A 24041-nucleotide genomic window follows, 5' to 3' on the forward strand; every position below is an offset into this window, starting at 1 on the left:
GGAGAGAATACTTGATGGCTTCTCCATCCCACGGAACCTTAGAAATATTCTGGGCAAGACAGAGGCTGTAGGAGATTCTACGGCTCAAGCCAAGAGCATCTACTGCACTCTACACTCTAGTTCAGTGGCGCCCAAAGTTGTGACCGCTGTGTTCAGAAAATGCGGTCCCCGTCTGGACCGCACCTTTTCATTCTGCCTCTGCACAGCTTTTCTCCTGGGTAGATGTGGGCTCTGGGACACTCTGGGCAGTCTCATCTGTTGCCCGGCGTCCCAGAAGGCTGAACAACAGGATGTCCCAGAGCCCAGATCTACCCAGAAGAGGAGGCACGTGGAGGCAGAACGAACACGTCTGCTCACCTGGTGGACGGAACCACGCGAATGTCAGATTCGGGCCTGGGTTTGAGCAGCTCTGCTCTAGGTGAAGACCCTGGTCTATCCCAAGCTGCAGCAACTGATCTCAGAGACCCTGTGGGCTGGAGAACACATATTCCAGGTATGGATATAGGTGAAGTCATCCACAGCCCTTGCCCAGACATTAACAGAATTTCTAATACACGTATCCTTCCTGCCATTATCACAAGAGACCCATCAAAAATGTCATTCTGTAAATGGCCAGTACGTAAGAAATAGATGCATGCACTGAATTTCTAATGGATGCCAAGCTATTCCGTGAGGAATGCAAATTAACTAAATTGGGGGTTTACGCTGGGCCAGGGTGAGGGGGTGTGTGCTTACATCTCGCAGCACAGAGCAGGAATCTGGCACACATTTACGGTTGTGTATTTTCCTTCAAGGTATTTTCCTTCAAGGAAGAGGGAACGATCACCTCCTTTCACCTTCCTCCGCTGTCACAACTAATCACGAGGAAATGGCTTCTTCTGACTGTGAGCTTCTGGCTCGCTCCTAGCGATGCGGTACGGTACCTGTCAGGTAAAGCTGTGTACGAAGGAAACCCTTGAACAGAATCAGGGAAGAGTGAAAAATGAAAGCGTGCGTGTGAACTCTCTTTCCCTCAGCTCAAACAAAGAACCAACAGGGAAAGGGTGGCTCTTAATACTCTATCCCAGCTTAGAGGGGATTTTTACAAGGACAATATGCAGCATGGAAGATTAAGGTCACGAGAATCACTGTAGCTGGGCCCAGCCGTGGGCAAACCTCAGTAAGGTCTGCTAAGGATCACAGTTTTTCTTTGTAACCAAGATGGGCTTTAAGCATTGGAAGAACATTCCCTTGGTCTGTCCTCTTCTGACCCATAAGAGCTTCCAGGGGAAAAGCTGGCCATCCAAACTACATTAATGAAAGCATGGAGGGGAGGCAGGGGAAAGAAGAGGCAAGCCAGTATCCTCAGTCCAACCGTCTTCATCTCACATTGGTTTGAGATACCAAAATTTTTAAATTTAAAAGTTACCAGTCCATTGAGAGGAAGAAAGTGAACACAAATCTGAACCCCTCTTTCACAAACTTCGAACCCCATATTCTAATAGCTGTCCCTGTTAAATGTTGTGGTTGTTATCCGCCTTGAGCACCCCTTTTTCGGGGGGCGAGCAAGGCAAGTAAAAACTTTTTTTATAAAAACTAGTTGTCCCTCTTTTGTCTTTTGGGGAGATGTTTAAAACTGCCATCAAACTGTGAGTGCCCACACGAAATTGACAAACTTGAATTGAACCAGAAATGCCATTCTTCTAGCACAAGTCAATACACATTTGCTCAAAACTAAGTACCCAGTGGGTACTTACTCCAAGAGAAGTTTGCCTAGGATTGTAGTGTTAGCTGTAGTGTAGTGTCAATCCCTCTTTCACAACTCTAGAAATACAGTTATTGGGGCGGGGGGGCACAACGACACAAAGCAGAATTGTTGCATCCTATTTATTTAAAATTCTATCCCGCCTTTCCACCAAAATTGGCATTCAAACCAGCTTACACAACTCATGCTAAGCAATACAAAAAAAATACATTAAAACCAATTTGAGAACAATGCAACCTAAAGTCTACAAGCATTTAAAGACTTCTCCTGAGTTAGACCAAAAGAGTCTTGTTCCTTTCAGTAGCCATCCAAGTGCCTCTGAGAACCCAGAAGCAGAGCACATAAGCATATGGTCCTCTTCTCCTACTCCCTCCCCATAACAACTTGTATGCAGAAGAGAGCTATCTCTGAACAGGGGAGGTTCCATTTAGGTGTACAGAAAGAGCAGCAGTAACACGAGTTGGTTAGAACAATAGGAGGTCTAGCCTCACCAGCCTGCAGAGTGTGTCATAAGAACATAAGAAGAGCTCCGCTGGATCAGGCCAAATGCCCATCTAGTCCAGCTTCCTGTATCTCACAGTGTTTCACCAAATGCTTCACGGAGCACACAAAACAACAGACACAACATGCATCCTGGTGCCATCCCCTGCATCTGGCAATCAGAGGCAACCTGCCTCTAAAACCAAGAGCTTGCACATAGCTACTATGACCTGTAACCCGTAAAGAACTTTTCCTCCAGAAATTTGTCCAATCCCCTCTTAAAAGCCTCCCCCATCACCTCATCAAAGGTGTCCTCCATCACCATCTTAAGACCAAAGTGCAGCATCACCCCTTCACATACCTTTTCCCACATTCTGCAAAATTCAACCACTTATACAACATGTTGTGAAACACAGTGGGTTCCAATAACAACAGTTATTCATTTGGGTTTTTTGGGTCCCTTCTTGGATATTTTTTCTCTCTCAAATGGATCAGCACAGCTACTTGGTATTTATTTATTTATTTATTATAGATTAATAATCATGGCAGTAAATTTGTCATCCAGAGCTTCTCACTGGTTCTATCTCCAGGACTGCAGCACTGCAGTTCAATTTTGTCATGAACTCCGCATGGAAGTACACAACCTCAGAAAGTCTGCATTCCCCCTGACACACACACACACACACACAGACACACACACACACCATGAATCACTTGTGTCATTCATGCTCCATTCACAAGAAAGTAAGCAGCTGGACTAACCTGCCAGGCCTGTAACCTCTTACTCATTCTCGCTCTTGCTCTCTCTCTCTCTCTCTCTCACACACACACACACACACACACACACACACACAAATACAGGATTGCATGAACAGCCTTTAGGAAGAGAGAAACCAGAAGAACTCATTTCCACCTGGATAAGAATAAATAAGTTGCACTGCCATAAATGGATCCCCCCCACCTTTCCAAAATTAGCAACCCACAGTCTTTCACAGTGCTAAATCCTGATCTATAGAATAATCAAAACTCCCAAACAGAGAGAGAGAGGACTGCCCGCACTTCTCGCCTAACTGGTTTCCAAAACTGTACCTGTAATTACTTTCTTCTCGCCTTTTTCCAGCTTTGCTTGAGGCAGTTCAGCATCTCCTCCATGCTCCATCTGTTGCTCCGCCCTTTTCATTACCGCACTTTTAAAGTTCATCTGGAGCTGGCTGGTGTATTTCTCATGCTGAAGGGAAAAGGCAATAATGTCATGCACACAGTGGAATCTGAAAGCAAGCTGTAGTTCCAAGGGAACCTTATGCTGAAGGAAAGTGGTTCAGGGTTCCAGATGGATCACTACAAAACTCCATTCTGCACACACTTCCCTGCTAGTCAGACAAATCCTTCCTAAGCACATCGAAACCAGCTCTTAACACACACTGCTTTGCTCTCAGTCAAAAGATACAGACACATGCAGAGTTGAACCCATGTGAAGAATTGAGGTCTTCCTTGGCGCAGAAGGGATCAGATCTCCAGTCCCTTTAAAATTTTGTAAATAGCAGCCACTAGGCAGTGAGCAGGTAGGTGTGTAAAAAGATCACAGCTGGAGAAGGGAGGTCTAACCTTTCCCCACATGCATACAGGTACTATTTGCTCCATTGTCTCCCTAATGGAAAGCAGTGTAGTACAGGTGGCCTGCATCACCCGTGGATTTGATCATCTGCAGGTTCCAAATCCATGGGTGGGTTCAGCCTATACCCTACTGAGGCTACAAGAGCTCTGGTCACATCAAGAGGACTTTCTGAGGGCCAGGGATTCCTCCCCAGCTCTCAGAAGGTTTTCTGAGGCCCCTGGAAGGCTAAAAATAGCTTCTCATTTTTGGCTAAAAGTGCAATTTTCAGCTTTCTGGAGGCCTTGCCTCCCCAGCCCATAGAAGGTTCTCCAAACATGACCGGAGCACAGCTCCAGTCAGGTTCAGAGGGTTTGGGGGGCCGAAATAAGCAGATTCAATCATCTGCGGATGTTGGTATCCATGGGGGTTCTGGGAACAGAACCCCTGTGGATACAGAGGGCCACCCTATGTAATAAGTGATACTCTAATAGAGTATTAGGGCTTGATTGGGCAGACTGGGAAGACACCTGCTTCAAATCCTCTTTCTGGGTAACCTTGGTTCAGTCGTCATCTCATCCTAACCTACCTCACAGGGTTGTCGTGAGCAGAATATAGAAGGGCATAAACACCGCTTTGAGTTCCTTGAAGGAAAGGCAAGGAATAAATGGAACAAATGAGATAAACAGACTTAAATAAGTGCTATAAATGGTGGGGCAAAGAGTAGCATTCTGGAAGTGATTTAGATCGGGGTACATGAGATGGGGAAAGGGTTAAATCTCCCCTCCCTCAATGCTGCTGCCTCAGTCCAAATCACCCCTCCCCCTGCAACTGTTTTAGAACAAGATTAAAGAGCTAAGAAGTACAATCACTGATCTCCAACTTCTACTTTGGATAGAGAGGAAACTGGAAAGACGGGTATTTCCTACTCCTGCACAATCCTCTCTCATTGGAAACTGATTTTTTTATAGCCTTGTCTCAGGGAGGTGGACCTCTGTTCCCAATGCAAAGGTCAATTTGTTCATTTGTTGGGTCAAGGAAGGCATCTGTACATGTGTGCACTTCTAACAAATAGAGATGTAGGGAAAGGAAGCGGAAAGCTCTAAATGAGCCGAGTTCCATACCAGGACAACCTTTGTATTAGCTAGACAACCCTCTAGATTGACAGTTTTCATTTTTCACAGGGAGGATTAAGGGGAAGGGACAAACTTTGCTGAAATCACTGGTAAGTTCAAGCGGTGGTGCAAACGGCAACACAAGAAGCCTCAGGACCAGTGGCGTATCTAGGGTGCGGCAAGTGGGGACATTTGCCCTGGGTACCACTTGAAGGGGGACGCTGGGTGAGGACTTACCCATACTCCACCAACGGTGCATTTCCGCACCACAGTCAATGGTGCATTTGTGTACCAGTTTTAGGGGACCTCTGAAAAAAGGTAAATGCACTATTTTTCATTTGGGGGGGGCGCTTAAGCAGAATTTTTGCATAAATTCACTTGGTGGAACAGGGCTGGCTTCTTCCCCATCCCCCCTTCTCTGTGTAGCCTGCTGAATAAATTCATTTGGTGGATGAACAGGGCTGCCTTCCCACCCCCTGATCTCCACTTCTCTGTTTTGAGAGGGACGCAATTTCAGTGCTTGCCATGGGCTCCATTTTCCCTAGATACACCACTGCCCAGGATAGACTCAAAGGGTCTTGTTACATCTGTCAGGCGCCACTGCATTCATCTCCAAATCTCTCATTCTTGCTAGAGGAAGATGTGGTTCCTTGCCCTGCTATGGATCTCTGATCACAGCAATATACTTCCATGATGAGCCAAATGATACAGTACTTCAAAAGTGCCATTTTACTTTAACTGAAATAAGAACAGAGCAGGATTGGGAAGGAGGAAATAAACAGTTTCCTCTACTGCTGCTCCAATCCAGATCTCCTCCCAGTTGTTATTTCCCCTGGAAAGGAGGCTCCCATTAGTGCTAACTGGAGTTTTCCTTCCAGGGGAAGCAGAGCTTCTGGGAGGTGATCCAAATGAAGACCATGGTGAAGGGAAAAGTTAAAGAACAATTCCCCCATCGCTGTGGTCTCAATTCTGCTTGGGCCTCCCAACCTTAGCATAACATGTAGTGTAACGTGTAACAAAATGTGCCCCACGATTCATGTTCTGACAAATATTGGTTCAGACACAGAGGACCTCTTTCTGACTATGAATCTCATATTTTCCAGGACTTGGGCAACCATCATGATTTACAGCCCAGCCCTAACTCATCCTCCAGCACCAACGTATCACGGGGCACACAGTACAGAGGGTAGCCACAGAGGCCTCCTCAAGGTAAGGGAATATCTGTTCCCTTGCCTCAGAGCTGCACTGCAACTGCATTGCCACTGGAAAGTTGGGCTGTTACACAGTACCCTGATTCATCCATGGACTCAAGTTTCTAGAACTCACAATTATGGACAGACGCTTGACAATGTGATGGCAGTATGGCCTAAGGGGTAGGTGGAAGGAAAACCGTCACTCAAGCAACGGTCTTGGCAAAGCACGGAACTGCCAGCGGGACTCACTCTGATCTAAGATTGCTCCAGCACAATACACTGGAAATTCTTCCTGGGAAAGCGCTGTCAAAATGAATGAAAGTTGTGCAAGGGTGCATCTGTGCTCTTGCACAACACATCAGGCGTATGCCCATTACATGCCACCCTCATTATGGGCCAGGGATAGGAGGAATGTGGTGTGCATACTGGCTACTGGATCTCAGCCAACTTCTAAAATGTTGATTCCTCAAAGAATTCCAAAAGCATTTATGAGAGTCAACTTTGCGCAGTAGTGATGTATTGGGTTTGGATTCGGGAAATCCAGCATGGATGTTTATCAGATTTGTATCCCAGCCTTAGTCCAAGAAGCTCATGGCAATATCTTAGCATCTCAACAAACCTGTGCAATAGGTGAGCTTCAGAGATAATGACTCGGTGCAAGATCACCCAGTGAGCACCATGGCTTGAAGGAGCATTTGAGCTCAGCCCTGCAATGCCACACAAGCTGATTCAGCTCTCTGCTTGGCTATTGTGTGGTCTTGGGTCACTCAGTGCATTTTTGTAAGCGTGATTTGCATCCTCTGTTACATTTACTTTCTTGTAACCTTTTTATCCTGCTCTTCCTCTAAGGCACTCAGGGCAGCCTACAGGTCTCTCTCCCTTCTACCAATAGTAACCTAAGAACCCTGGGAAGTAGCTAAAACCCTGGCCCATAATGAGTATGGTATATAATGGGCATAAGTCTGTCCAAAATACTGGCCTTTATTCCCCCCCCCCCCCACGCACAAATGACCACACAATTTGCTCACCTTTAGAGCTTCTTCTGGGACCTTGTGCTGTATGTGTTCCAGCACATACATGTTAGAATGTAGAGAAAACGTTAAGAAAATAAGTAAGTATGCTGGTTTAAGAAGAAAACAAAACATGGTTGCAGCATCAGACCACAGACCCTTCTAAACCTGCAGCCTGCTTCCACTAAGAACATAAGATAAGAACTAGAGGCTTTCTGGGAAGCCCTGCTGTGGCCTTCTGGCCACTGATTCAGGGGCGTAATCTGGAGGCTCTACTGAGACATGGATAGATCCATGAATCTGCATAATCCCCTTCCAATGCCACTTCTAAACAAGCACTCATTTACTGTTACTTAATAGAAAGTACTGGAAACCTCCCCACCACCCAAAAACAGAAATTGTTTTGTAGTGTCACTGAATAAGATACTACCCTGCACTAGCCGGCAGCTAAAATTACAATAATTTCTATAGGGCAGTCAAAGCACTCAGGTGCTCAACCTGGGGGAAAAAATGAGTGACTCAGAGTCATGTGAGAAGGAAAACTTATCACCATGACATCACTCACAACTCCCTTCCCCCCCACTCCTCTTACACCTAACCATCCAGCTGCAATTAGATTAAATCATACTTCAGTTGGCGAGAACGAAGCCTTACTCCCTGGACAGCTGTGCCAATCTAGGACATGTCCTGTATTCCACTTCTTGCAAACAGGCAATGCATTTTCATATGCAACATTTGGGTTTGCACTCTGGAGCTAGCTTGCCCAATGCATGCCCCTGCCCAGAGAGTTAGGCAACATCAGTTTAGTCAGGAGCCCAAGGATGAAGGCTTTTCAAGTGCAGATTTCACTGAGTTTTCTTACAGAGAGTTCTTCATTCTGTCTTGCAAAATTAAAAAAAAAATGGACATAGCTGGCCAAGGCTAAGGTTGCAACTCACATTTGTAGATCCTGCAGAAGTTCATGTGGCAAAGCACACGGCATTGCTTAGAGGCCTCCATGAAGAAAGTGACAAAAAGGGAGGGCTGGATCCAAAACATTTATGTTCCAGCCAACACCAAGTTTCTGAATGTATTTATTACATTTTTATTCCAACTTGTAGAAAATGACTGGGAAGGGAGTAGTTGCTTGAGCAGAGATTCACTCAACTATTACCCTGCACATGCCTGATTTTGTCTGATCTCGGAAGCTAAGAAGGGTCAGGCCTGGTTAGTACTTGGATGGGAGACCGCCTGGGAATACCGGGTGCTGTAGGCTTATACCATAGTCTTTCGAGACTGAAGGTTGCCAGAGATTCGCTCAAATGATAAAAGCATTTTGAGCAAAAACAACAGAGGACAAAATTTAAGCAAGGATGCACAGCAGGGGGAGGGGGGAATTAAAGTCAGTGACGAACATTCACAGTTCCATAACAAATCTGCTGCCCTTTAAACCAGATCCTGCCTAGACCAGCAGCTCCCAAACCTTTCGGCACCAGGACACACTTTTTAAAATGACACTATCAGGTCCCACCAAGGTTTACCAGACTTTTAAAAAGGAGATCTAGAAAGAAATAATAATTTATTTATAAATAATAATAACCAGAAAAAAGACCCTCAAACTTTATCTCACTATATTTACGCATGCTTGCAAACTGCAGGCGCTCAGCTCCTTGCAGTGCAGTTAGCAGCTATCTTGCAAACTGTAGGAGCTGAGCTCTTTGCAGGGTAATTAACCGCTACAGTATTTTTCAGTAGCCTCGGGGCTTGAGGCAATTCATTATCTGATCTTTCCATCACGCCTTGGCAACCCACCAAAAATCAGGTCACAACCCACCAGTGGTTTGGGAACCACTGGGCTAGAGAAATCATGGAGTTCCATCTTGGGATTGGAAAATTCCATCCAGACAATGGGCATAAGATGTCTGATGAGGCAGGCAGCAAGGAACACAAACAAAGCTGAAAGGTGTGAAATGTGTCTGCCGTGTCCACCAGTCAAGACAAGACTATTAAGATAGCTAAATGGAGCCTCTGTATTCAGAGTAATTTCTGAACACAAGCTGATGAACTGGAAACAGTAGGGGAAAGCTACTGCCTTCATACACTACTGTGGCATTCCCTGATATAACTGGTTGGTCACTGGGAGAAATAGGATGCGGGGCTTAATGGGCCTTTGGTCTGATTCAAGGCTTTTCTTAAGCTCATGCATTCCCTGCAGTGAATTCCCATACGCACAGAAATGAAGGCAGACTGTTGCATCATCTAGCCCAGTACTATCAACCCTTTTCCAACTCCTCCTGCCAGCAATTTAACTGAAGATTCTAGGGAATCAATCTGAGACTTTCTACATGTGAAGCATCTGCTCTCCTAGTGAGCTACAGCCACAACACAGGACATCTTCGTCTTCGAAGGGAGAACCCAATGCAGCATCCAAAGTGAATTGTGGCAAAGATTTTCACAGTTCAGATTACAGCTACAGAAAATAGTTGGCTTGAGCTTTGCCAACACATGGGAAAAGAGTGGGGAGGGGAGAGTTTGGGGGAGGCTGGAAACACAAGGAAGGCCTGCAAATGTTACATTAAAAACAGACCAAGGGCAGGACGTGTTTTGGCACAGTCGGGGAAACCCACTAGCTTGCTGTGCAGGACAGATGCGTGAGTTTCTGCACGAGGACACTGCTGACTCAGGAAATGTGAAAGAAGATGGGGTGGAGAGAAAAGAGCTGAATGAGGCAAGATGCACACACAGAGAAGGCCAGTGGGGAAAAGAGAGATGGAGTTGAGTGCACAGCGTTGCAAGAAGGATACCTATGATTTCATAGACAGTTTTCACTTCAGCAGGAGATTCCCCATAGTCAGACTGTCTCACTCTTGCACGCACACACGCACACACACACTGCCTGCAGCACAGTGACCTGAACAAACCCAAGGACTCGATCTGCATCAGCTGCCAAGATCTACTGAAACACCAGCTATACCATCATCTGTGTTTAAAGAAAACCCTTTGCTTGCCTATAAACAACACACCACAGTCATGTCTACATTTGAACTCTCAAGAACACAATGTTGACAACATAGAGAGCTGATAAAACCAAGAAGTGAAAAGTAAAGGTTTAGAAACAAAGAATGGGTATGGATCATGACCTCATTCAGCAAGCTCCTTAAAGGGATGCTTTACTAAACAGGAGCGGGATTTCATCATTGACCTGCTTTATCCACAAGAGCCATTTAAAGAGAGAAGGGGGTCAATTGGCAGGCTAGGGGGCTACCATGAAGCCATCAGGAAGTGCAGGCAGCTGGCTAGAGCAGCTGATTGGGAGGGTGTTCAGCTAAGAAAGGAAATGGACCTAAAAAAACCACAGGAATGGGGAGAGAGGGGACAGCAGAAGGAAAGGGGGGAAGGACAGTGGGATAGGAGACATGGAAGGGAATGATGGAGGGAGTGAAAGGCAGGCAAGTGGAACAGGAGCAGGGAGGTGAGAAGGAGCCCCAGGAGAAGGGGTCCAGGGCAAAGTGGAGAGTGGTACCAGTGGGGGAAGAAGGGAAGAGGGAAGCTGACCTCCAGGAGACCCAGAGGGGCTCTGAGAAGAGAAGATCGTGGGACAGAAAGGAAAGAGGTGTGAGGAAGGGCAGAAGGCCAGAGGGGTAAAACAAGGGAGAGACTGAAAGTTTGGCTGTGTTGCCAAATGTCCCATGACAGTTCAAGAGATCAAGGTTCCAGTTCACATGGAGTTCTCCTGAGCAAGCTCTACTGAAATTAACGGGAGCAGCAAAAGAACCCAATAACAGTACATTTCAGTAGGAACTGTGCAGTTGGTTGCCTCTCATACAAGCAAGGTCCGTTAAGAAGGGTGAAGAACTGAAGCCAAAAGGGGCAGGAACAACAAACTTGAAAGACCACATACAGTTCTGCCTCTAAAACACATCCAAAAGGATATCGTAGCCAAAGCGGATCACATCGTTCAGTTTCAGCGTGATATATTTCTGGTCAGGAATCCGTACATCATTCACAAAAGTCTGTGGAAGAGACAAGATGTTATTGGATTAAAAACACAGAGAGAAGTTGAAATCAACAAAGTTTATTTTCACCCAAGAAACCCAGTTGACTAAACTTCCATGAAATTGTTACATTATAAAAAAATTTGCTATGAATTGTCACCCTTCTTTTGATTTTTTTTTAATCAAAAGGATATATGTATATGTAACACCTGTATATACATAATTTACTTTTCAACGTGGTACATTGGTTTTTTATACAAGCACATGTCTTTTCTTGAATGTTATATTACATTTGACAAAATTATCTCCTGATTCTAATCTGGAGATTCAACATCTCTATCAGTATTTTCACTAACCATGATTAGCTCCAAGCCATGGTTAGAAGTGCTTTTGTATTTTCACACAATTGACAGAAATAGACCAATAAGCAATGCCACTGCCTCATCTAGCCAAGTACAATCCTCCCAGACTAGTAACAGTTACCCAAGTCTCAGGCATAAATCTGTCCCAGCTCTGCCTTGCACTCACTCAAAGACGCAAGAGCCTGAATCTGGAATCTTGCGCAACCCAGCTTTGTTTCTTCTTCACTTGCAAAAGAAAGTGGACCTGCCATGGAGGGATATCAGAACAACCAAGATGGTCTGGACCTGGAGATTAACTTCAAATCTGAAAATACTTATTCCAACTCAACCAGCATGCACCAGAATGAGGTGGCAACATCGATTTTGGACTGTTTAGGGGATACCATCTATAGTAGGGGTGTCAAACATAAGGCCCGGGGGCTGGATGTGGCCTGTGAAAGCTTTTTTATCTGGCCCTCAGGCTCTCAGCTGCTGAGGTATCACTGCTGCAAGGGCAGCCCACATAAAAATTGGGCTGTCCCATACCTTGAAATCTGATAAAAGATGTGTGTATTTTCTCTTCTGTCATTTGCAGCTAATGAGTTCCTAAGTGAGAAAAAGTGCTTATTTTTGGTTATGACCTGTTTAATGACATCACTTCCTGCATAATGACATCACTTCCAGCCCTCAGCTGGCATCATGAATGCTTTTCAGCCCTCTGTATGAAATGAGTTTGACACCCCTGATCTATAGTCTTTTAAAAGAAATTTCTTCTACTGTACTATGCTTAGGGTCTGACTTATGATCTTATCTTTTCACCTTATCTTGACCAAGATTCAGTTTATTGGCTCTCATCCAGCCCATTTCTGTGTCATCCAGACACTGCTCCTTGGATGACTATAAAGTAGGCGCACCTACTCTGCCAGGTCCCCCCTCCACAAAAAACAATCATGGATTGATGACATCAAAATCCAGAATCAGAGTCTTGAAGGCAGGAGGCCCTGCTCAGTGCAAGTGTCCATGGTTTGCACAGGCAAGAGTTCCAGGTTCACTCCCTAGCATGGCCAGCTTTAAACAACAACAAGACTCAGGGTAGACTATGCCAGGCTAGACGGATCAGTAGCGTAACTCAGTATGACACCTTCATATGACCATGCAAGAAGTAAACGGGATTCGACAGGGACACACACACCACTCATCTATCACCCACAAAGATTGTCCACCAGGTAACTTCTATTAAGTAACTTATATTGCAAAACCATGCTGCTCTCCGGTTATTACCTGTGACAGTCACACCTGCTTCTCATCACTAGTTGTGGATGCTGTACCCAGAAATAGTGTTCACAGCCGCACACCCCAAAACCCTGCCAATGCAATTTTAAACCTGTCTGCCCTGCAGACCATGAGGATGGTTTGACTACAGCCACAAATGCTGTGCTCCAAGAGAGATCTCCCTAAACTGAGATAGGGAATACTGCTGCAGGTGAACACTGTATTTGTGGTCTGGGGGCTGAGAGAGAAAGGCTCAGATTCAGGGGGCAGAGCTTGGGGGCACACTCTTGTGGGCGCTGTACCTGTGGATGCTCTTTTTAAGATCTGCGCTGTCTGCAGTGAGTATACTGCACAGGGCTTTGATCTCATAATCATCAGATGAACAAGTGAAAGAGAAATAATTATTTTAATGGATAAACCTACTTGGTATCCATGGGCATAAGAACAAGGACCCGGAGGTCAGTCTAGAGGGGCAGGAAGAGGTTTAATTTCACCACTCTAGGACTTATCTTGGACGCATCTAGGACTAGGGGGAAGTGGTGGCATGGCGACAGCATCCCAAGGTCAAAACACACAAGCACATCGCTCCCTTGCGCTTCCCTGCCTGTACACACTCTTCAGCATGAGTCAGTGGTTGTGCATGCATCTCCCTGCGAAATACCTGTATTTCAAGTACTGTAGCCCTCAGAACGATTCAGTGAGTTCCTAGTACCCAGCACTGCTCTGAAAGTGTTAGGCTGCATTCCTTCCTAGCTGCGAATGACCTCTTCATTTTTGTGTGTGCGCACAAGGGACTCTGTGGCAGCTGCCTAATAATAGCAGCAGGATTTTCAAGCCATTTATTCCGACAAGAGAATTTAGCATTCAACTCTTTTTAAAATCTATTTGTACTGCCCACTGTCTTTTTTTTTTTTTTTTTAACCAGAATCCATATTCGTTAATTCAGCAAAAGAACTTCACACAGTTTGGAAGGAATTACTCCCTTACCAATCTCTTGTGTGTTATTTAAGGCACCTATTTATCCCATTTCCTATCTATCTACCAGTGGTTCCAGTCCAGTGGTTCCCCAACAGCGCACCACAGCAGAGTACTACAGGATGTACCCAGTCACCTGTCCTACCAGCTCTCCTGGGCACTGCCATCTTGGATCTCACAAAATCTCATGAGATCCAAGATGGCGATCCAAGAAGATTTGGGCACTGCCATTCTGGATCTTGTGAGATCTTGTAGATTTTGCAAGATCCAAGATGGTGGCACCCAACTGAGGGCCAAATCCTATCCAACTTTCCAGCACGGATGCAGCAGCAATGCAGCCCTGTGATAAGGGAACAAATATTCCCTTATTTCGAGGAGGCCTCCATGATTCCCCCACCACCACTGGATGCAGTGCATGCCCCATTGACATGGCTGCACCAGTGCTGGAAAGTTGGATCGGATTGGGCCCTGAGCTGGGAAGAAGAGGCTATGGAGGCACCATGACCCCGGTAACTTCAGGAACCACTGGCCTAGTCACAATATATATAAAAAGCAATACATATAGAAATCATTTATAAAATTGCCAATAAAACCAAAGTGCCTTTAACCAGGTTGAATCTTCTGGCAAGAGGATGTGCGCTGGGGCTCTACTGCATCCAGCACAGACCTCCTCTCCTTCTCTTCTCCCAGGCACAATATGAAACCATGATTTTTTAAAGCTAAATTATAGTTTCATGTTCAGGACATAAGAGCAGTGCTGCTGGATCAAACCAAAGGGTCTTCTAGTCCAGCATCCTGTTCCCATAGTGGCCTGCCTAATGTCTCTAAGAAGTCCATGAGAAGGAAAAGTAGACAAAGAGCCCTCTCTCATTGTTGCTTCCCAGCAACTGGTGCTCAGAAGCATACTCCCTCTGTAACATAAGGCCACTATGTCTGAACCCAATTACTGTTTTATACACTGACCGTTTATTGTTTGATGAAACTCTATAAGCTGCCTTGGGCATTTGCTTCAGCATGGAAAAGGTGCAATACAAATTTTTTAAATAAACAGTCAAACTCGAGGCTGCTAACAAACCAGGATCTGGTTTGCAAACCAGAATTTGTATTAATTGCTGTTTCATGCTACGCTGGTATTCACCGACCATTCACAAACTGTAGTTAGAGTGACCACTTTGCCTCAGACAAATGTTGCTCCATAAAAAAAGGAAAAGAAAGGAAGAGGGATGGAGGAACATGCAAGTCTGTGGCACACGCCCAAGTTTCCAGTGGTTTGGAAGACCAAGTTGGCAGCATCTGAACTAGACCTCTTTGTTGCTTTAACCTTAATTAAGATCCCAACATAGCATGAAGTCATGGTTGAGTTTGCCAAGCCCCTAGAAAAACACATAAGGGGCCAACAGCAAGACATACTTGTCACTTTCTAAGTAGCAACCTTTTAAGACTGGAGCAACAAGGAAACTAGCCTCAGCTCATGCAAACACTATAGTTTACCACATCTAATACAAACTGTGGTTTTCAAATCCACTTCAAACCATGGTTTCCCATTCTGGTTTACAATCAATCTTTAACTGGTTTCAATACTGAGACATAACTCTTAACCATATTGAAAGAAAACAAACAATAATATAACAACAACAGCAAAATGCCCCCCTGGGGGGCATTTCAGGACAATGGTAACTTGGCAGAGGAGAGAAGAATCATGCTAGAGTACTGATCCTGTGAGCAAATGCACAGAAGCACTTATGATCATTACCACCACACACACACCTAGGTACTGATACCCTCCGCCTTGAATACACCGCCTTGAATAAAATCAGAGAAGTAATCTGATGACCAGAAAGGCGGTATATAAATACCAGTATTATTATAATTAGCCACATCCCCTGGGCAGCCCCACATTCAGTGCTTGTTTGCAGAGGCAACCACAGAACACAGAGAGAGCTCTTCTCCACTGCTAGGAATGCTGGCCTGTTAGAGAACTCACAGAGTGAGGAAAAAGTCCCTATGATGGGAACCTGCCTCTGCAAATGAGCACTGAATGCAGGAGCACCCAGAGGACATAGCCCAAGCAGTATATGAGCATGATGTGAGATGGTTCACCAGCGCACCTCCACTCATTCTTTCCACATACTGGCAAGTCAGATCCAAAGGGGACCACAGAGGATGATAATCTGAACTTCTGGCCAAGTTCTGGCAGGTCTAAGCAAACACTATGAAGAATTCCAAGGAGCTATGGTGGTTCTACTAGAACCACTGGTTATTTTTGTAGCCAGTCCCACAGATCCCACACTCAGATGCTCCACTGTCCCCCAGAATACATCTCTAATCCAATCTCAGCAAAGCAGAATGAATGAAACACATCAAAACAATCACAGGAATAAAACCTGCAAGTGCAGAACATATTCAACAGCCAAATTCACGACTTACCCCATTTAAGCTTCCTAGATCCTTTACCCAGTGCTCATCTTTCTCTTTGTCATAGTTGATGACAGCATGCTGCTTATCCACGCTGCGAGACTGGGAAGAGAAGCAAAGTGAAACTTGAGACTGAGAAGATGAAGAGGGCTTTAATGTTTGCAGGGATGCAACAGGTGCTGCTTTGATAGAAAATGTACCTAACATCCCATTACGCCTGCCTGTTTAGTGTACTATATTTATAGTGTACTATATTTACATTCCAGTGTGGAAGGGATTGTCACTCCCAAATTGGCCTTTTCAGCCACACTAGACACTGTTCCAGAACCTCCTTTCAGAGCGCGATACCAGAGTCTTTCGAGACTGAAGGTTGCCAACTAACTATTTATATTCAAAATTACATATACTAAACCTGGGTCTGCTCTTGACCCTTTTGCTAGCTATACTTACCTTTCGGGGACAATACACAGCCCAATCCTATCCAACTTTCCAGCACCGGTGCAACCGCAAAGCATCCCCGGGGTAAGGGAACAAATGTTCCCAAACCTTAAGGAGGTTTAAGGTTAAGGAAACCTTAAGGAAAAGGGATTATCTGGATCCTTAAGGAAAACCTTAAGGAACCTTAAGGAAACCTTAAGGAATTCCTTAAGGAACAAACCTTAAGGAAAAAGGATTATCTGGATCCTTTTCAATCTGGTTTCAGGCCGGGCTTTGGGACGGAAACTGCCTTGGTCGCCTTGGTGGATGACCTACGCCGGGGACTGGACAGGGGGAGTGCGTCCCTGTTGGTCCTGCTGGACCTCTCAGCGGCTTTCGATACCATCGACCATGGTATCCTTCTGGGTCGATTGGCCGAGTTGGGAGTTGGAGGCACTGTTTTGCAGTGGTTCCGCTCCTACTTGGAGGGTCGGTCCCAGATGGTGGTGCTGGGGGATGCCTGTTCGACACCCTGGCCCTTGAGGTGCGGGGTGCCGCAGGGTTCAATTCTGTCCCCCATGCTATTTAATATCTACATGAAACCACTGGGAGAGGTCATCTGGGGGTTTGGAGTGAGGTGTCATCAATATGCTGATGACACCCAGCTCTATCTCTCCTTTCCTCCAGACTCCAGGGTGGCGGTTGAGGGCCTGGAGCGCTGTCTGGAAGCAGTGAGGATCTGGATGGGGGCTAACAAGCTGAAATTAAATCCGGATAAGACAGAGGCTCTCCTGGTTCGGAAATCCTCGATGCAGGTGCTGGATTATCGACTTGCTCTGAATGGGGTTGCACTCCCTCTGAAGGAGCAGGTTCGCAGCTTGGGGGTCCTCCTGGACTCGCAGCTGCTCCTGGATTCCCAGGTGGCGGCTGTGGCTAGGGGGGCCTTTGCTCAGCTTCGGCTGGTGCGCCAGCTGCGACCGTACTTGGATCGTGCAGACCTGGCCACGGTGATCCATGCCACGGTGACATCGAGGTTAGATTACTGTAACGCGCTCTGTGTGGGGCTGCCCCTGAAGACGGTTCAGAAACTACAATTAGTACAGAATGCGGCGGCCCGTGTGGTCACCGGAGCCAGGCGGTTTGACTCTGTCAGCCCGCTTCTCCGGGGGCTACATTGGCTGCCCATTCGTTTCCGGGCCCAATTCATGGTGCTGGTTTTGACCTTTAAAGCCCTATACTGCTCTGGGCCAGGATATCTTAGAGACCGCCTACTCCCGTACAATCCGGCTCGTCCTCTCAGGTCATCAGAGAAGGCCTTTTTGCAAGTGCCGCCACCCAAGGAGGTCCGGGGGGCGGCTGCAAGAAATAGGGCCTTCTCGGTAGTGGCACCAACATTATGGAACTCCCTTCCCCTTGACTTGAGAATGGCTCCCTCTCTTGAGAGTTTTCGGCGAGGCCTGAAAACACTGTTGTTTAAACAAGCCTTCTGATTTCTGGCCTTCTTAACTTTTTTATACATCTTTTAGTTTTACAGGCTTGATTCCTCAGTGATCTGCTCTTTTACTTTTTTAATCTGACTACTGTTTTTATGGCCTCTGTAGTGTGTTTTTAAATGTTTTTATCTGCTTGTATTAATGTTTTTAAAATCTGTTTTTTTTAATGTGTTGTTAGCCGCCCTGGGTCCCGTTAGGGAGAAGGGCAGGATAAAAATAAAGTTTTATTATTATTATTATTATTATTATTATTATTATTATTATTATTATTATTATTATTATTAAGGAGGACTCTGTGACTGCACCCCCAACACAGGAAGCAGTGCAAACCCCATAGGTACAGCAGCACCGGCACCGGAAAATGGGATAGGATTGGGCTGACAGTCAGTACATCTCAAAACGGGACCCCACAATTCTAAAAGTCATGGATTATGAATTTCCTCCTGAAGTAGTAAACCACTGTCTAGACCAGAGCTGTCAAACTCATTCGAGGGTCAAAGTTAGCATTCATTAACTAACTGCTTAGTTAAGCAGCAGTTAACTGCTTAGTTAACTGCTTAGTTAACTAGCAGTTAACTGCTTAGTTAATGTGTTAGTTAAACTAACTGCTTAGTTCTGCTGAGGGCCAGAACTGAAATCATTAAGCAGAAAGTGACATCATTAAGCAGATGATGGCCAAAAATAAGCACTTGGCTCTCACATAGAAATTCATTAGCTGTAAATGTCAGAAAAGAAAATGTGCAAGTCTTGGTCATACTTTCAAGATACAAAAGAGACCAATTATTATTCTGCGAGACCCCAATAGGGGCCAGATAAATTGCTCCTGGGGGCCGCATTTGGCCCACGGGCCTTATGTTTTACTCCCCTGGTCCAGTGACTGTACACAGAGGACCAAACGTGACAAATGTGTTCAGAAACATAAATCTCTAACACAGACAACTAGTGTGATGAGGGGAAAAGGCTAGCTTAAAATCCCTTCTCGCAAACATCTAGTTTTAATGCGCAGTTACCATTTTCGTATGTAGGGCATTCAAACACATGAACAGTCTACTCTAAATGGTACTACAGTCTACTCTAAATCGTACTATTCAGACACAAGCTTACCACCTCATCTAAGAACAAATGTTACAAACTACCAAACAATAGCCTCACTTTATGTTAAGCATGACACTAGAACTCCATTCCATGGACAGACAGTACCACCACCACTCCCAAAAAAGAATGTTAAAATTCTCAACATGAGAACATGCAGCTTTTAGTTTGCATGCTGGTCAATATTTAAAGGATCTGTGCATTAATAAATACAGGAAGTCAGCAAAACGCCCTCTGCATACTTCTGCTAGCATATCACTTACACAAGCAATCAGAGGTGAAGACATTTCCAAGCATGGAAATCAGCTTCTCCAGCTCTTCCCCCCCCCCCCACTGATTTTGCTCTCTCTCAGCATTCTATTTTTTTTTTTTCCCATCATCAAGTCCCTTACGCCGGCCCAAGAGGGTCGCAAAAGGAAGGCGGGGCAGGGATCCAGCACTTATGCTGGATCCCAATTCCCGTTCCCAGGGAGTTCGGAGTGGCTTCAAGTCACTCCGCTCTCCTCGGACTTGTGCCACCTCAGGAGGTGGCGCAAGTCCAAGGAGACCTATAGGTGCAAGGGTGGCTTACCTGGCTGAGCCACTTTGGGCCCCTATCCCGTGCTGGATATAGCGCAAGCCTCTCGGTTTGCCTGTTCCAGCGAAGGATAGGATTGCACCCACAACTGCATATTCTTTCCCCGCCTTGGTTCTCTTTCTCTTCTTCTGAGCTCTCTCCTTTGTGTCAATATTTAGATCAGGGGTCAAATGAGTCAAATTCATTTCATACAGTGGGTCAAATAGCATCCATGGCAGCTGCCGAGGGGTGGAAGTGATGTCATTATGCAGGAAGTGACATCATTAAGAAGACGACAACAAGAAAGACGTGCTTTGTTCTCACCTAGGAATGCATTAGCTGCAAGTGACATAAAGGACAATAAGCAAACATTGACCATACTTTTAAGAAACAGGAGAGGCCAATCATCACACAGAACTGCTTCTCCCAAGGTGTTACTTCGCAGCTCAGAAGCTGAGAGGTGCTCCACAAAGTGACGCCTCAGCAGAACAGAGCTTCTGAAAGGTTGGCCTGCATGGTAATTGGGCTCTCCTAGCACTTTGGCAGCATCTTTTCCTTGCTCGCTCTCTTGGTCTGCTCCTTCCCCTGTGCCATTCCTCACCTTCTGAGGCCTCTCCCTCCCAGTGCCTCAGCAGAAGACGACATCTGCTTTCTACCAAGCTTGTAATTTAACCGCTCACCTAAGGTGGGTTATTGGAGAGGTGCTATAGCTCAGCAGTAGTGCACCTGCTTTGCATACAGAAGATCCCAGATTCAATTCCAGGTGCCTCTAGTCAAAAGGCTGTCAGGAAGCAGGTGATGGGAAAGATGACAGCCTGAGACAACTAGATGGACCAGCCTGTCAGCTAGGTAGACCCATGGACTCTGCAAAAGTACATGCGTGCTTCCAGATCAGTCCCTCCTGTGAAGGGGATACAGCTACAGGTGCAGATGATATAGCACTGCTCTGTTCTACACAAAGAGTCGAACCCACTACCCAATAACTGGTTCAAAGAGCAATATTGCTCTTTTGTTGCAGTGAGCTGAAGTCAAATCTCTTGGTTGCTTTGAACCTGAGCTGAATCCATGAATGGCAACCAGTCTAATACTCAGACTCTCAGTTCAGCTGCACAATTAATGTTTCATTTTCCTTTTTTTTTTTTAATCTGTTGCAATCTGTTTTAAAAAAAAAAATCCTTTCACAAAGCCACCAGCAATGGTCACTAGAAAAGACACAGTGCTGGCATCTACTAATTCACTTAGAGACATGTATCTATTTTCTCAGACCAGACCAATGGACAGGTTGCTCATGGTTGGAGGAGCCTAGTAAATATTGCCTTCTTGTGCCCACCCTTTCCGCAGCTCAGTCAATCAGTGCTCAGGGACAATCAGTGCTCAATCAGTGCTCAGGGACATGGCCAGGCTTTTTAGACAGTGGGGGTGCATCTGGGATTTCCCTGCAGAGGTGGCAAGGACTGCATCAGCGAACCCCACTGCATCATTAGGATGATGCCAGGTTTGGGGGGCGGGGAGTGGCAGCAAACAATTTCAAGAAACAGGTACAGCCCATCAGTTGAACAAGAAAGAGAGATTTCCAAGGCAGCTCACAAGCTTAAAACACAAACACAAACAAAACAACAAACAAGGCAAAAAGCCACCACACAACAGAAGGACAGGGCAGCACCTCCTTTGTTAAACAGCATCATGCTCCTGACCAAGTAGCACAGAAGGCTTTGTACCCTCTTGTGGCACACAGTATCTCCCACTACTCATTCTGGGAATCGCACTGCCACATTAACTAGCTCAATAATGAAACTTTAAGCCACCCCAAAGACTTCTGAGGAGGACCTACCTGCCCCTCCCATAAAACCCCAGCTTGGCAAGAGCACCTATGACTAACGTTGGATCTTCTGATGCCAGCTAGAATGCCTGAAGCAGGCATTGGACGTGTGCAGACTCCACAGATCTGGGCGCATTCCCAGAGTTAAACACAGCAGTGGAAACAAATGCACGACTGAATTTCTGGCACACAAAGGGTGACAGAATTTGGCCCTCAGTCGGCTCCCAGCATCCAACCTAAACTTCCAAAATAAGGTAAATAAAGTGATCCAGTTTCAACTAAATGATCTAAACACAACCTGAACTTTAGCATTACATGCTCCTTAAGCCTCACAAGTATTTTAAATATTTCCTAAGCTGCAAAGTAGGCACAGAAGATTTCCTGAAAGGGTAAGCTTCTTCCCATTTGCAAAATCAATCTTAATTCCATCTTAATTTTTCAGCTACCAACTTCTCCCATTTCATACAGCCAATACACACACACAAGCACAAATATATACATATATCTATGTAGTAAGCCACAGTAAATACTATATAACCCTTCTTTGCTCTTTTTCCCATGCATTAATTTATATAAACAAAAGGCATGAAATAAAAGCAAAAAAAGGGTTAAATACAGAACTAACAGTGCAAACATTCACAGTCTTTCATTATATCCCCCCAAAACACAGGGTGGGATGTTTGCTTGGCTAAACAAAGCAGTTTTGATTCAGGACAAACAAGCCCTAACTCTACTTCTGTACTAATTTACTGTATTTACACTACCCTTCCTTCAAACGCTCAAGGCAGCATACACATCTCCACCCTCGAATTCTCACAACACTTTAGCAGGTAGGTTAGGCTGAGAGACAGCAACTGGCCCAGGGTCAACCAGGAAGCTTTGTGGCTGAGTCGGGAATTGAATCCAGGTCTCCCTTGTTGGTCCAACTCTCAGCCCCAAGATACCACATTGCCTACTAGAATTATTGCACAGTTTAGTTCTGATTAACTCCGGGTTTTCCCAAATTTTTCTTGCTAGCAGCACCAAGTACCCAGAAAAAAATTCTCCATATTTCTTTATAAGAACACTTGCAGAAGGCTTGCAAATATCTACTTGGCTGGCAGCCTGGGAGAAAATTGCCTTATACACTATACTAAACCAGACTAACAGTCCATCGAACTCAGTACTGCCTAGTTTAATTAGTAGAAGCTATTCAAGTGCCCCCATGCCACCTGAATCCCCCAAATGCCACCTCTGTGCATACTTGTGCATGCATGCTCATACACCCCCATGGATAGGGGGGGAAGACCAGCAGACAAGTGAACAAGGTCTAGTAACCACCCTTCTTCAACTATCACTGGAAGAAGGGGAGGGGAAAAAGCTGCCACAGCTCCAGATTGCCTCATTGATGCTTATGAAATATGGAAGATTATGAAGCACCAAGTAGGTAGGAAGGAGAGGTGGTTTGAAGACTGCCTGGCCCCTCCCTTCCCATGTGCAGGGAAGGGACAATGCGCAGACTCCTTCGTGTGCACTGCCTCATTCAAATGAACAGAAGCGGCGCAGGCATCACTTTCCGTTAACTGCAAACAGAAGTGGTACAGAGCCGAGAGGCTGCACAGTCCAGGTAAATGAAGGGAAGCATGTAGACTCCAAGTCACTTCTTGTTGCCTATTGGCTGCTTCATTTGGAAAGGTAGATAGATGGGCAGGGGTGGTCAACCACTCACTGCCCATCCAAGGGTGCCACTCCATGTGACCATTTGAGGTTGCTCGATGGCAAGGCCAGCCTTGTCTCCTGCTCACCAACCAGTACACCACGCCGCTTCTTCACCAATGCACGGACCCCCCCCCACACACACACACCTTCTTGCTCCAAGACTTTGACAGTTAAAGTTCTCAGCCTCACCACCAACTACAGCTGTGCCCCACCTTCCATCATCCCAATAGAACTTCCATTATCCACTCAGCACAAAAGCGTGATACAAATGCTACACTCTTGACCTCCTTCAGAGGAGAACCAGCACTGGGCCGATTCACAGAAGGGGACTTCCTTACCTGCAGCATCAGCTCACAGTCTTCTCTGCCGACAAATATCATCTCCCGAGGGAGCCGGTGGCGAATGCCCGCACTGCTCACCAGGAACCACGATGTCACACTCATCTTGGCGTTTGGCACCTCAGCTTTTCACCATCCTACACGGGGAGAGGAAAACAGGCCCATTCCAGATGAGTTTGTTGACCAAAAAACAGGTGCTGTCAGTTGACGCCGCTTGCATGTTAAGTTTATGCCAGAATGTTCCAGTCGATACAGCAGCCCAAGCCCAATCAGTACAGCAAGAAGCAGTGGTGTAGCTAGAGGGGGGGTGCAAAGCACTAAGTTTTGTAGGGCCCTGAACGCACCATGCAAGCAGACCCTCCCTGTATGCCTCCGTTTTGCGCCCACTGCCTGGAATGGATCCAGAGGGGAGAGGGAGGGTTCACTTGCATGGTGCATTCAGGACCCTGCAAAACTTAGTGCTTTGCACCCCTCTAGCTATGCCACTGGCAAAAAGAGCTTCATACAGATTTCCAGAA

General features: G+C 45.8%; 1 protein-coding gene across 1 annotated transcript in view; it reads right to left on the reverse strand.

The window, feature by feature from the left end:
- CEP170B (centrosomal protein 170B) overlaps positions 1–23654 on the reverse strand; it is a 79946-nt gene extending 56292 nt beyond the window's left edge. The window contains exons 1-5 of the mRNA XM_066629489.1: positions 23524–23654; positions 16123–16212; positions 11047–11125; positions 7152–7210; positions 3314–3452 (exon numbers count right to left, since the gene is read on the reverse strand). Coding sequence (XP_066485586.1) covers positions 3314–3452; positions 7152–7210; positions 11047–11125; positions 16123–16212; positions 23524–23628 — 472 coding nt within the window. The 5' untranslated portion in view covers positions 23629–23654. The remainder of the gene's footprint in view (positions 1–3313; positions 3453–7151; positions 7211–11046; positions 11126–16122; positions 16213–23523) is intronic.
- Positions 23655–24041: the final 387 nt, after the last annotated feature.

This window comes from Tiliqua scincoides, chromosome 1, assembly GCF_035046505.1.
Source record: "Tiliqua scincoides isolate rTilSci1 chromosome 1, rTilSci1.hap2, whole genome shotgun sequence".
Taxonomy (NCBI): Eukaryota; Metazoa; Chordata; class Lepidosauria; order Squamata; family Scincidae; genus Tiliqua; species Tiliqua scincoides.